Source organism: Anolis carolinensis, chromosome 6 (genome assembly GCF_035594765.1).
Source record: "Anolis carolinensis isolate JA03-04 chromosome 6, rAnoCar3.1.pri, whole genome shotgun sequence".
NCBI lineage: Eukaryota > Metazoa > Chordata > Lepidosauria > Squamata > Dactyloidae > Anolis > Anolis carolinensis.
The window spans coordinates 109,183,105-109,198,608 of record NC_085846.1 but is presented as its reverse complement, the minus strand read 5'-3'; the positions used below and the strand labels follow the sequence as shown (position 1 = coordinate 109,198,608).

The following is a 15,504-nucleotide window of genomic DNA, read 5'->3' as shown; positions in this document are numbered from 1 at the left end:
CAACAAAGGATGAGAAGACAGTCCGTTTCATATTGAACTTCTCAAAGAAAATGAGGAAAAGATACCCATCATGAGTGGGATTTTGTAATTTCATTGGGGGATTCATGGAAGAGACTCCTCTGGTCAAAGGGAAGGCCTTTAGCTGTTGACTGTACATTGTATTCCAATCCAGAAAACCTCAACCATGTGTGCCTGCATAGAGAGTTAGCATCAGCAAGGGCTTTGGCCTCACTGTCAACACAAGTATGTCAAATAGATGTGCACAGTTTTGCATTGTGAACCTATGCCACTACTATGATTGCAGCAATGAAATCAGGTTATTACTTGCTGCAATTGATATTACCAAATATTTCCTTAGAAGTTCAATTTTTTTGTAGAAAAGAATAATCTATTTTAATGAAAACTAAATGAGCTATAACTATGCATATAGTTATAGTTGATTCTTGCTATCCCCTATGCCACAGTTCAGGATAACATTTCTTGTCCACGGGGCTGGCCAAAACATCTAGCTACTTTCAGCAATGCCTAGAGACTCCCAACAACAGCAAGAGTGTGAATGAAATCCAAGTCTTGGCCTGAACTGTGTACGACGCTGAACCCCACCTCCAAAATACATTCAGCTCCTTGGGTTGCCTTAACATTAAAGCCTTAACATGGAAAGCTGGTAGCCCTATGAGTAACTGTTATTAATGTTGTGTTGTTGTTATAAACAGCCCTTGCATGCTCCAGGCTGTGGCCTCCTTTATTACTCATTTCCTCCTGCCTGGAATTTTTCCAAGAATTACCTATTTTAAGTGACCCATATTGTCTCATGATATGTCCAGTATATGATAGCCCATCCCGTCCCCCTCCATATCAGCATCTATATCTTTCTATGGCTGGAATCCTCTTTCTGATTTGTGGTAACTAGGAATTATATCAGTATAACTACTTTTTATGGTGCATGAGGGTATCTAGTACTTCATTGTACAATACAATCACCTGGGTCACAGAAATGGGTTCACATTGTTGCCCAGCTTGCTCTAGGATCTAAGATGTTGGGTGAGTTTTATAGTATGACAGCATCAAATAGGATCCTACTTTTAGCATCCTTTTATTTGTCTCCACCTCTGCAAAGGAATGCAATACAATGAAATAACCTTGCTACATGTGTAGTACTTGCTGGATCAGTAATGCATAGTCTAGGGCCCCTTCAACACAGCTGAATAAAATCCCACATTTTCTGTTTTGAACTGGAATATATGGCAGTGTGGACTCAGATAACACAGTTCAAAGAAGATATTGTGGGATTTTCTGCCTTGATATTCTGGGTTATACCCTGTTTCCCCTAAAATAAGACATCACCAGAAAATAAGACCTAGTAGAGGTTTTGCTGAATTGCTAAATATAAGGCCTCCTCCGAAAGTAAGACCTAGCAAAGTTTTTGTTTGGAAGCATGCCCACCAAACAGAACACCAGAGCATGCAGGATCGGTAAATGTATGTACCATAAAGTGTTGTACATGGGAATATTGGTAGTAACAAGAAATTCTTGATAGGATTCAGTTTGTCTGGTTATGCTGGTTTATGATGACAACTACTGTACAGTATATAATAAATGTTCATTTTTTTTGTTCAATAATAAATGTGAATTCTTCTTCATGGAAAAATAAGACATCTCCTGAAAATAAGACCTAGAGCATCTTTGGGAGCAAAAATTAATATAAGACGCTGTCTTATTTTCGGGGAAACACGGTATGGCTGTGTGGAAGGGCTCTAGAAGCATCTGCCATCATGGAGATTATTGCATGAAGAGAAATTAACTTTCCGCCAACTCCTGCACTCCCCTCTCTACTCCTGGCATTTCCAACTCTCAGGTTCCTGAAGCACCCCAATATCTCACAATCTGCTTTACATATAATTGGGGCAGCTTGTCCTGCAGTTACCTACCTTTTTGTCTTTGGAAATTCCCAGTCCCTTGCACATTTATTTCAAGTCTCAAACCAACATCCTTTCAGCCGAATAAATTAAACAAATTGCCCCATGACATGACACGACATTGCCAGTTCAAGTCCATGATCCCCATGAGTGGGGGGGTAGGGATGTCCAGATCCCATCTCCTCCTTTTATGTTCTCTCCCTTGGTGGCTTGGATGCTTCTGACTGACTTCTCCTTAACACCATCTGGCAACAGAACAATAACTCCATTCTCAATGTTGAAAAAGCCCCCTCCAAAAATAAAAAAGGTCCCAGGAATGGAGGAAAAATACCTCAATTTCAAGCTTACAGATTACTTTGGGTCCCAGAGGAAAGAGAAGCAATTTAGTGGCTGCTGGCCTTACCAAGGAAAAGGTTAGAAGATTAAGAGACCAACTGCTGTTTGGATAAGTGGCTGGTAATTGCACAAGCCAGCAATTATGGGCGGCCATGTCTCCCTCTCCCTCTTGCGCTTACCTTTTTCTTCCCTCGTGTGCCGTCAGGGTTGATGCGATAGGTCCTGGAATTCACAGTCCTCTTTGGACCGATTTTCTTTATGTCATAGGCCAGTTCATCTGCAAGGGCCTTACAAGCTATCATGAGCCAAGGAAAGGAAAGGAAAACACACAGATACCAAAAAAAGGACAAAAAAAAAGGGAAAAGACACATCACTTTCCAAGAAATCACACAAGAAAACGTATTGATTTTTGTATTGCAACAGGTATTGGGGGATGCTCATATTTTGTGTAAGAAGAGATATATGTAGTCTGTTTAGTCCAGGCATGGGCAAACTTCGGCCCTCCAGGTGTTTTGGACTACAACTCCCACAATTCCTAACAGCCTACCGGCTGTTAGGAATTGTAGGAGTTGTAGTCCAAAACACCTGGAGGGCTTAAGTTTGCCAATCTTGGCTTAGTCCATGGTAGTTTGCCAATCTTGGCTTAGTCCATGGTAGTCCACTGGTGTTTTAAGATACCGTATATACTCGAATATAAGCCGATCCAAATATAAGCCGAGGCATCTCATCTAATTTTACCACAAAAAACTAGGAAATTATTGACTCAAGTATAAGCCGATGGTGGGAAATTTCAGAAATAAAAATAGATACCAATAAAATTACATTAATCGAGGCATCCGTAGTTTAAATGTTTTTGAATACAGTAGAGTCTCACTTATCCAAGCTAAACGGGCCGGCAGAAGCTTGGATAAGCGAATATCTTGGATAACAAGGAGAGATTAAGAAAAAGCCTATTAAACATCAAATTAGGTTACGATTTTACAAATTAAGCACCAAAACATCATGTTATACAACAAATTTGACAGAAAAAACAGTTCAATATGCAGTAATGCTACGTAGTAATTACTGTATTTACGAATTTAGCACCAAAATATCACGATATATTGAAAACATTGACTACAAAAATGGCTTGGATTATCCAGAGGCTTGGATAAGCAAGGCTTGGATTAGTGATACTCTACTGTATTTACATCAAGCTCTAATTTAAGATAAGACTGTCTAACTCTGATTAAATCATTATTCTCATCTTCTTCAATGTAAATGTGCTTATGTATCCTTTTAATAATAATAGAGTAAAATAATACATGTAATAATAAACAGAGTAGAATAATAAATGTAATAATAATAACAAGATCAGAGTGAAATAATAAATGTATTATTATTAATAATAACAAAAATAGAGTAAAATAAATGTAATAAAAGCAACAATAATAGAGTACAATAAATGTAATAATAATAGAGTAAAATAATAAATGTAATAATACCAATAATAGTAGAGAAAAATAATAAATTTACCATATATTCTCGAGTATAAACTGACCCAAATATAAGCCAACCAGGACCCTCACCCGAGTATAAGCCAAGAGGGGCTTTTTTAGTCCTAAAACAAGGGTTGAAAAACTAGGCTTATAATCGAGTATATACAGTGTATCTAGTGGCGCTCCATGCAGTCATGCTGGCCACATGACCTTGGAGGTGTCTACGGACAACGCCGGCTCTTTGGCTTAGAAATGGAGATGAGCACCAACCCCCAGAGTCAGACATGACTGGACTTAATGTCAGGGAAAAATCTTTACCTAACCTTAGTGGTTATTTCTTATTGTTAAACCTCATGTAGAAGCACCCTTTACATATGGAATACAAAAACAGAGGTGTTAAGAAAACACTTTCAGTTAGAGCCTATAAAAGTTACTGCAGGCCTGAAGGATGTGTGATCCCTCAAAGCAACATACCACAGACTGTAATGGCAGTAAGTTAGTTGAACCCAAGGAATCTGATGGCAAAGCCAAGGTACCCTGTTCCCTGGTGCCTTCCATTTCAGTGGGGCAGTGAATGCATTCCTGGCTTCAAATAGCTTTAAATGAATTGTTTGGGGTGCTGAACCTATTGTTTGGAAGAAAGTTCAGGACCTTGGATAGCGTATTTACAGCCTAGTTTAAACCTGCAGTGAATTTATTGTTCCACTAACATGGGAGCCATAAACTATCACTGTTGGAAACATATGGATACCTCTATGGCTGATATTTTGCTATAGCATAGCAAAATAGAAGCCAGAAATGGGTGTTACAGCTCATAGCCTGGCTTTACTAGGTGGATTGAAATCCTGTCCTTGGGTTTTTCAGTTAGAGCAATGACATGTCAAAGTAAGTGAATATGAAGCACTTCTGGAAATTGATACTACGGCTTATTATATACATTTCTTAGGTGCTTCCTAACTCAATGACATGATCTAGAGCTTGAGTATTTCATTATCTGAACTTTGCACTGTCCCAGCTATCTGCGTATAATAATAATAATAATAATAATAATAATAATAATAATAATACTTTATTTTTATATCCCGCCTCCATCTCCCCGAAGGGACTCAGGGCAGCTTACATGGGGCCAAGCCCAGATAAAACAATAAAACATACAGAAACATCAAGATCCAAACACAGTTATTAAAATTCAACATTCCAAGCAGAACAAAAGAAATATTAATCATGTTAAAAGCATATTAAAATGTGGAATTGGCACCCAAGTAAAAAAGATAAAAACATACATATCTTTACATATCTTTGACAATGATCAGCATTCAGATAGCCCACCAGGGGTTCGATAAACCAATTTTTTATACTAATCTAGAACAGGAAAATGTCATGGTTTTCAAGGAAGTAGCTCAAAACCCCAGATCTAGTGGACTGCTTTTGTCTTGCTGAGTTACAGCCTGCTCAAGCATTCACCTTTTTAATATGACCCAATTAATATTTTCATTATCATCCACTACTGGAGTCCTGATCTGTGCTGAATCCTTTATCCAATTGGCCCCAAAGAACAACATGTGGATTGGGATGGGGCTCATGGTAAAGGATTACAAGGCAAAAAAAGTGTTGTGTCTTTCTTTATCGGTGTGGTGTGTGATCAATAAATACAACAACATCTCATTTTTTCTATGCATATATACACACACAAACACAAACACACACACACACATACAGTTCAGTCCAAAGGGTTTTGAACACATTATGATAAATGTTTAGATAGCTACACAATCACAATAAATGATATCATTTGGCACATGGTCTATATACTGTACCAAAATTAATTCACAGTTATTTATACACTACATACAAGCTCAAGTATGGAAATATTAGTAACTGTTCATGTGACATGCAGTTTCACGTTAAGCTCTTTTATGTTGTAAAATAAGAATCATTGTACTATTAACTGGTTCAAGTAGCAGACAATAGGCTTAGATAATCCCCAAACATCTCTTTGCCTGAGTTTTCCCTCCTCCCCTTCTTCATATTAATATAAATTATTGTAATTACACTTATAAATTATATTAGTATTTCCAAAATTTTAGGAATAGGAGCAGAAGATTTATCATTAATATGCAAGTCCATTCTCAAAAAGGCTAATTTATACATTAACTGTAAGTCAATACTTCTTGAAAGTTGGTCCGGAAGAATTTATCTCCTGAATTACAAAAGGAACTAAATGGGTATTAATTAGTTTCCAGTCACAATTTAAGACAATATCTTTTTTTTAACCTTCAGAGCCCTTAATTAAACAATGTTTGGTGTATCCATTGAAAAGTACTGCACCTCCAATGTGCCTAAGGATAAGCAGAAGGGGACACAATTTCCTCAGCTTTTAATAGAAAAACTAATTTTTTGACACAAAACGATTGTATGAAAATAAGAAATACCTCATTGGGTTAAAATGTTTAAAAAAAGAGGAATAAATTACCACAAAACTTAAAATATGTTTTGATGGTTTTTAACTGAGAATGTTTAATACTGTTTATATTTAGTCCTGTTTTAATGTTTGCATATTTGTATATTTTAAATTGCATGCTGATGCTTTTATGTGAAGCTGCTTTAAGTATCCTCTGGGAGAGATAAAGGAAGGTATAATTTTTTTATGTTTGGAGCGACTTGAGAAACTGCAAGTCACTTCTGGTGTGAGAGAATTGGCCATATGCAAGGATGGTGCCCAGGAATGCCCGGATGTTTTGATGTTTTACCATCCTTGTGGGAGGTTTCTCTCATTTCTCCATATGGAGAGCTGGAGCTGACAGAGGGAGCTCATTCATACTCTCCCTGGATTCGAACCGGCAACCTTCAGGTCAGCAACCCAACCTTCAGATCAGCTGTCCTGCCAGCACAAGGGTTTAACCCATTGCACCACCAGGGGCTCCAATAATAAGAATAATAGACCTCAGGGTTGTGGAAAAGAAAAAGGTTTGGATTATCAATGTCACCATCCCAGGTGACAGTCGAATTGATGAAAAACAACAGGAAATACTCAGTCGCTATCAGGACCTCAAGATCAAACTGCAAAGACTCTGGCACAAACCAGTACAGGTGGTCCCGGTGGTAACTGGCACGCTGGGTGATATGACAAAAGATCTCAGCCGGCATTTGGAAACAATAAACATTGACAAAATCACGATCTGTCAACTGCAAAAGGCCACCTTACTGGGATCTGCACGCATCATCCGAAAATACATCACACAGTCTTAAACGATTGGGAAGTGTTCAACTTGTGATTTTGTGATACGAAATCCAGCATATAGATCTCGCTTGCTGTGTCATACTGTGTTGTTGTGTCAATGATAATGATGATGATGATGATGATGATGATAATAATAATAATAATAATAATAATAATAATAGAATCTGGGATTCTGTGAGAAATCCAATATTGGAGCTACTGTCAATTGGCGCAAAGGCTGACATTAAATGCTACAGAATTTCTTCATCATGTGTTATCCTATTTAAACCAAAAAACCTAAATCAAGAGGGCAGTCCTAAATAATTTCTAGCACCTCAAACTGGATGAGATTCAGCACAGCTTCAACTGTACCCTAGTGTCAGTGAAGTTGACCACCAATGAATACCAGATGCTGTAAGGGATATTGTGAGCAGGCAACCAGAAGGCACAGATATACGCACACAAAAAAGAGGTAAAGGCTGATGGCTTGAGAATGAAATGCAATGTATCTTCCCGACTACCTTCCTCTTCACCTTCAGGGTTCTTTGGGAATTTGTATCCCAGTGGCTCAAGATCCCAAAGGGGGCCCGACCTTGGGGAAAATGTGGGGCAGGGGTTCAGCCTGTGCACCACTGCCCACCTCTGGCCAATGGAGAGAACTACAACATGACCTGTTGGCCCTGCAGACAACACAGCAACAAGGGACAGTGTCCATACAAGACAAGTCAGACATATTGCCACATCTCTTAAAATGATGGAACTCTCTCCCCCGGACTGTGGTGGAGGCTCCTTCTTTGGAGGCTTTTAAACAGAGGCTGGATGGCCATCTGTCGGGGGTGCTTTGAATGCGATTTCCTGCTTCTAGGCAGGGGGTTGGACTCGATGTCCAATGAGGTCTCTTCCAACTCTACTATTCTATGATTCTACTAGTTGTGCCCGGCCACACGTTGCTGTGGTGAAGTATGGTGGTATGGGAAATAAAGTATTGAGGGATTGGTGGTAGTTAAGGTAAAGGGTAAAGGTTTTCCCCTGACATCAAGTCCATTATAAATGGGTTATATAGCTGTGTGGAAGGGCCTTGAGTCTACACTGCCATATAATCCAGTTCAAATCAGATAATCTGTATTTTATAGGCAGTGTGGAAGAGGCCTAAGTGAGGCCTAACTCTGCCTGTCCCCTGGGCTGAGTGGGTTGCTAGGAGACCAAGTGGGCAGAGCTTAGCCTAACTGGCAGCAATGGGATAAAAACAATTCTCCCTCTCCCTCTAATTAGGACTAAATTTTTCTTTTCTTTTTGTTGTATGAACGTAGAAGCATAGATGAGGGGTTGTGCTGCCAAGTTTAGTGTTTCTGGGATGTGTAGTTTTGTTGTTTTGTCCTAGGCCGAAATTTCATTACCCTTTTATATATATAGATGATTCTATGATACCTGTCCCAGCTGTTTGATCTGACAAGTCTCATAAACTCCAAGTTCCAACAAGCTTTCAAATATTTCTTGTTTAGAAATATGGCCGTGATGACCGTATTTGCCCATGACGGCTATGACAGTTGGAGGATTCTGGGTATTGCAACCCTAAAAAATAACTTTTCCAAAGGTCTTGGCCCCTTCACCTGACTTCTGTAGATTAAGCTCCTGTTAAAGGGACAACAGCAGCAGGCTAGGCAGATTTTCCTCTTTCCTTCCCCCCTAAGTTTAAAATCAGAATGCTGGCAATCTGACTACAAATCTCTCAAGATAGCTTTCCTCAGTGCTTCACGAAATAAGGAGACTCTCTTGATGGCTCATTAGGAGTGTGGCGTGCTTGGGATCTCAATAATTGAAGGAACATATTTCCCTCTCCAAAAGGGAACCCACTGAGAGGGCAGAATCATACTTTCCCATTAATCATGTTTTCAAGGGAAATGGAATTGAAGGAAAGGTCGTGTGACCTGTGGGTCACACGGCCAAAACATATCCTGCAACTGTCCACATTTGTCACATACAATCCTGATTAATCCTCTGCCATCCATCCCACTTTGGGCACTTCCAGACAGCACTCAAATCCACGCCAAAGCAGGTTTTAAAAACTCGCTTTGGCGCAGATTTGAATCCCCACATCCACCCACAAAACCCGGAGTTTCCCTTCCAGTAATTATCAGGGTGGCATGGGACCACCCAAAAAAAAACCAAAATGCCCTTAAAATGTAAAACTACTTAACAGTACTGCCGGAGTCCTGGCATGTAGAAATGTTGTTGACTGTGTTCAAAGTGCAATAATAGTTTGCACTCAATTCACTCAGCTGCAGGAAGGACAGAAGTGAGCCAAATCTTGCCCTTCTCTGTAGACCAGGTTTGGGCAAACTTCAGCCCTCCAGGTATTTTGGACTTCAACTCCCACCATTCCTAACAGCCTCAGGCCCCTTCCTTTTGCCCCTCAGCCGCTTAAGCGGCTGAGGGGCAAAAGGAAGGGGCCTGAGGCTGTTAGGAATGGTGGGAGTTGAAGTCCAAAACACCTGGAGGGCCGAAGTTTGCCCATGCCTGCTGTCGACTCAGACAAAATCAAACTGCTGCAATCATTTCTAGCTTTTCTAATTAATAGCTTTTGGCAATTTCATGGCACTTTGCTGTTGCCACATATGTCCCAGTTTTTAACTTGGCTGTCAAACAGCCTGGATCCAAACCATATAGGACTTTGTAGGTCGTAATCATCAATTTGAATTGAATCTTGAAACAGAATGGCAGACAGCTATAGCAAAAAAGATTTGGGAGAGGGGAGAAAATGGAAGAACTCATCTATAGTCTATAGTTTTGAACCATTAAAAATGGTAAATAGTGCTGATGCCCTACAACCTGTTTAAAAAATGAACCAATGCTCCCGGAGGCTTTTGGGGAAAGTAACACTCTCTGGCACAGTGTTAAAGTGCTGAGCTGCTGAACTTGCAGACTTGCAGGTACTGCTCCTGCGGGAAGGTAACGGCGCTCCATACAGTCATGCCAGCCACATGACCTTGGAGGTGGCTACAGACAACACCGGCTCTTCGGCTTAGAAATGGAGATGAGCACCAACTCCCAGAGTCGGACACAACTGGACTTAACGTCAGGGGAAACCTTTACCTTTACCTAACCCACTCTCTACATTTTTGGTCAGAAAAAGGCTACCCTGTAAAGTTGGAGGCCACACAATCTGGAGCCACACGTGGCTTCTGAGGACACACTTCCCCTTCCCTTGTTGTAAATGGTTAGTATCTCGCTCTGCCATCTTTGCTGCAGGCACTTGCACCCAATGCAAATACATTAATTGGACAATTCCACCTGGATGCGATGAAAGAAGAAGGGGGCATTTTTTTCCTGGAATGGAAAGAAGGATTTTGTTCCCTGTCTAGTTAGAGATCTGGCATCTTTCAAAGGGGAATACCATCTGTTCCAATGCAAACACCTTTCCCGACATCATCACAGAAGAAACTGATTTCCCAGTAAAGTGTCAAAAGACAACAAAGGCTGTTCCAACAGAGCTCATCTGTTTTTCAGGGGGAGGGAATGGGGGAGGCTTTGGCTGAGAAGGCATTGGCTGTTCCAGCTTGGACTATTCAGTTCAGCTAATCAAATTTTCCAATGAGTCAGATCTCTGTGATCAGAACCCTTTTTTTCTATCAGATCACAGGTTGGGATTTTATGGTTTTTAAAAAAATGCAGGCAGCAACTCCATTTGCAAGATCTAAATTTGACTTCCACCTGCTCAACTTAAATTAGCCCTCCCTATATATTTTTAAGTGTGTTTGCATACTCTTCAGTGTTTTGCAAATGAAAATGGGCATATGGTCAAACCACACTGGAGCCTAGTCAAGATAGCAAACGCTGTTGATCACTATGATCAATTTCTACCATAGGTTGACCAGAGAGTTGTGTGGGAGGATTTTTAGAGGGAATGCCCCTCTAGGAATATCTTGGTTCTCCATCACAACTCCATGTGGAAGCTGACCATAAAATCAGACTAGAGGGCTAGAGATTTTTAAAGAAGTATTATCCCAGCTTTCAAAATAGCAATTTTTTAAATTTGTAGTTTTCCCACTTTTGTTAGGGCCCCGTGCCTCTAACACCAGTGAATATGGAAGGCTGACTATATGGATATCACTTTGTAATAGAAACACAAGAAGATAGCTGCCAGGTATGCTTCTCTGGGGAGAGCCTTCTAATCTCCACACACCCCTTTTTTAGTGTCAAGAGCAACTTGAGAAACTGCAAATCACTTATGCTGTGAGAGAATTGGCCGTCTGCAGGGACGTTACCCAGGGGATGCCCGGATGCCTTTTTATGTTTTTGCCATCCTTGTGGAAGGCTTCTCTCATGTCCCCACATGGAGCTGGACAGGATAGAGCAAACTCATCCGTGCTCTGCCTGGGTTGGATTTGAACTGGCAACTTTCAGGTCAGCAACCCAACCTTTAAGTCAGCAGTCTTGCCAGCACAAGGGTTTAACCCACTGCGCCATCAAGGGCTCCTCTACATCCCTGAGAAGACATGTCCCCATTTCATTGCCAATCTCCTCATTCCCAATTTTTATTGTCAAAGCAGAGAACATTATGAGATTTTTTCCCATCTTAGGTAGCAAAAGGTTAGTCCAGGAGCATCCAAACTTTTTACAAAGAGGGCCAGATTTGGTGAGGTGAAAATGTGTGGGGTCTGACCATTCAGCATGACATTCTTTGAATCATTAACATTAAATTCAAATGAACTATTTTATGAAATTATTATTGCAAATGGCATACTTTTCATTTCTTCACACAAAACACAAATAAATTTAAACAAGTTTTTACCAAAATCACTCTGCCTTTCATATTTGAAAATCACACAAAATAAAGAAAAAGTCTGTCTGGAAAGAAATTTGCGGGAAGATTCAATATATCTACATTTATTTGAAGCATCACGTATTATTCACTGTTAAATGCTCACTGTAAACTTCTAAATTGAAAACATGTTAACAGGAAAATAACACTAAAAGTTCTCTTATTCAGAAGTACAAAACATTGGAGGCCATACGAATCTGTGTAGCACTCATTCTTTCATTTTTCAAATGACCATCAAAAATAAAAAAATAAAAAATATCTTACATACAGTAGAGTCTCACTTATCCAAGCTAAAAGGGCCGGCAGAAGCTTGGATAAGTGAATATCTTGAATAATAAGGAGGGATTAAGGAAAAGCCTATTAAACATCCAATTAGGTAATGATTTTACAAATTAAGCACCAAAATATCATGTTATACAACAAATTTGACAGAAAAAGTAGTTCAATACGCAGTAATGTTATGTTGTAATTACTGTATTTACAAATTTAGCACCAAAATATCATAATATATTGAAAACATTGACTACAAAAATGGCTTGGATTATCCAGAGGCTTGGATAAGCGAGGCTTGGATAAGTGAGACTCTACTGTATTTGATTTTGAGTCAAACATCAAAAATGAAAGATGCCGTGTTTTTCATTATTTCTATTTTAGACTTGGATCAAAAATATGAAATAGAAAAAAGAGCTGTCAGACTGAATTTGATTTTAATATTTAATTTGTTAGGTTTATGAGACTTGGTTTGATTGTCAATTGAAAAACAAAAGAACAAATGATACATGGATTGTAAAGATTCTATGCATATTCAAAAATATGGTGTTGATCATTTAAAAAAACCAATTCACTGAGATTTTTTGTATGTGTATATAATCAACAGTGTTGGCGGGCCGCATATTATTGATTTTATGACAGAGGCTGCAGGCCAGTAGAAATTTGAACATGGGCCGCAATTGGCTTCCAGTCTGGACTTTGGACATGTCTGGGTTAGTCAGTCTCGGATGTTATGCATTTTGTTTAGGATGGTGATAATAGCAGTTGACATCAAAATGGCTTGAATAGGTAATGCAGCAAGGCAGCAGAAGTCTGGAGCTTAGAAATAACATGTTACAAGTAATGCAATTGATGTAACTAATAACTTTGGGTGGTCAGCAGTGAAACTAAGGCCCCATCTATACTGCCATATAAAATCCATATTGTCTGCTTTGATAATATGGATTATATGGCAGTGTAGATCCAGCCAAAGTCACATTACAAAAGCAGTGTAGTGACCTTATATCTATATATATAAAAGGGTAATGAAATTTCGGCCTAGGACAAAACAGCAAAACGACACATCCCAGAAACACTAAACTTGGCAGCACAACCCCTCATCCATGCCTCTACGTTCATTCAACAAAAATAAAATAAAAATAAAATCCAAATTAGAGGGAGAGGAATAATTGCTGCCAGTTAGAAGGCTAAGCTCCGCCCACTTGGTCTCCAAGCAACCCACTCAGCCCAGGGGACAGGCAGAGTTAGGCCTCACTTAGGCCTCTTCCACACTGCCACAGATTATCTGATTTTAACTGGATTATATGGCAGTGTAGACTCAAGGCCCTTCCACACAGCTATATAACCCATTTATAATGGACTTAATGTCAGGGGAAAATCTTTACCCTTTACCTTAACTACCACCAATTCCTCAATACTTTATTTCCCATACCACCATACTTCACCACAGCATCGCGTGGCCGGGCACAGCTAGTATTCATATATAAATCTAGAAATGTTAGTCATAAAACCCTCACAAAACCTGGGTTGAGTTATCCACATGTCAATGTGAGTACCCTTAACTCTTCTCTGAGGAAAGTGGCTAAAAGTGAGAATTTAATCCATCTCAGGATAACCTAAAGAAGTGCCAACCCCCTTAGGCTCCAAAACCTGCCCTTGACTTATACATGAGGTTGACTTATACATGAGTATATACGGTAGTAAGCAAAAACAATGGTGGTTTGTCTTAAGCACTAGGGGCGATTTTTGTTTGTTTCAGGCACTCCTTTAGATATGCTGATAAGGATTAATCTCCTTATTCAGGGGCCCTCCTGACTTATGGGGAGCCAGTGTGGTGTAATGATCTGAGTGCTGGATTAGGACCCTGACAGATCAGGGTTCGAATCTCCACTCAGCTCTGGAAACCTACTGGGTGACTGTGAGCAAGTCACATTCTCTTAGACTCAGAGGAAAGTCAGGGCAAAACCCCTGTGATGAATTCCTGCCAAGAAAACCCTGGGACTGATTCACTTTCAGGTTGGCATAAATCAGAAATGTCTTAAATGCACACAGCAACAACAAGAACAACAAAATGTGCGCAAGCTCAGATACCTCACTGACTACCGAACTCTATGTGTTTGGCTGTATCTACATAGCTAGCGACAATACAGGCAGCTGGTTGTGTGTCCTATGCATTGCTGCCTAACTGCTGAGTCAAAGACAGGATCGAGACCATTTAATCAGACTCTTTTTTCCCATCTGCCTTTCAAATTAATTACGCCGGAGCAGGAGGCCCAGAAGGGCTGATGAAGCTGTGAAATTTTCTGTCGAAACCATCTTTCAACCCCTGCCAAGGGCTTGCGTGGAAGTTGGAAATGGTTGAGAAAGGTTGAGAGGAGGCCAAAGAGCGAGTAATTGAATAATCCATCCCAGACAGGAGCCGAGGCAAAGGCTTGTGCATCCTGAAATGTTAACCCTGTCTTGGAAGAGAAGGACTAAAATTCCTCCAGACAGAGAAAACATGTCTCTCAATTGTCACCTGAATGGGAAAAATAATTACCTAGAAGTCTGTCTTACTGCTAGGAGCAAACATATGACCCTATAACCTGCCGTCACATATTTTTTTTCACTGATTGACAACTCCTTTGATTTTTTTTTTCTTTAAAGAGGATTTGTCTTATTTCATACAGGCAAAAATAGAGCTTTGAAAGCATAAGTCACAAGTAACAGACCTGTTTAGAGTTACTTATTAGAGGGCAGTGAGGGTGTAGAGTTACACTGTAAAAGTAATCATACTATTGGAAACAAAGATATTGGGTGTATTTTTAAAAGAGTTATGTTTTGGAGTGACAAAGGTGCAAGGAAGTTGCATTTCACAAGTCATGTAGCACTGAGGCTTTTTGTAAACAATTACTTTTGACAGTTACAAAGGAAGAAGAAAGTTGCATTTCAAAAGCAAGACAAGTTTACTTTGGACATAACAAAGATGTAACCAAGTTATATTACAAAGCTAATACAGTAGAGTCTCACTTATCCAACGTAAACGGGCCGGCAGAATGTTGGATAAGCGAATATGTTGGATAATAAGGAGAGATTAAGAAAAAGCCTATTAAACATCAAAATAGGTTATGATTTTACAAATTAAGCACCAAAACATCATGTTATACAACAAATTTGACAGAAAAAGTAGTTCAATACGCAGTAATGTTATGTTGTAATTACTGTATTTACGAATTTAGCACCAAAATATTATGATAAATTGAAAACATTGACTACAAAAAGGTGTTGGATAATCCAGAACGTTGGATAAGTGAGACTCTACTGTATATGAAGATCCTTGTTTATTTATAGTGTTACTTTTTAGGGTAATAAGAGTGCAACAAAGCAACATTTTAAAAGTATTGCTATAAGTGGAAACAAAGATCCTGGAGTTTTTTGTGTGACAAGTAATATTTTTCACCTACATTTTAAAGTGTTAAAGGG

General features: G+C 39.4%; 1 protein-coding gene across 4 annotated transcripts in view; it reads right to left on the bottom strand.

Moving 5' to 3' along the window:
• cnpy1 (canopy FGF signaling regulator 1) overlaps positions 1–15,504 on the bottom strand; it is a 60,134-nt gene that overhangs the window by 28,666 nt on the left and 15,964 nt on the right. For all 4 annotated transcript variants that reach the window (XM_016994229.2, XM_016994230.2, XM_016994231.2 and 1 more), the window contains exon 3: positions 2,432–2,547. In XM_016994229.2, coding sequence (XP_016849718.2) covers positions 2,432–2,547 — 116 coding nt within the window. The remainder of the gene's footprint in view (positions 1–2,431; positions 2,548–15,504) is intronic.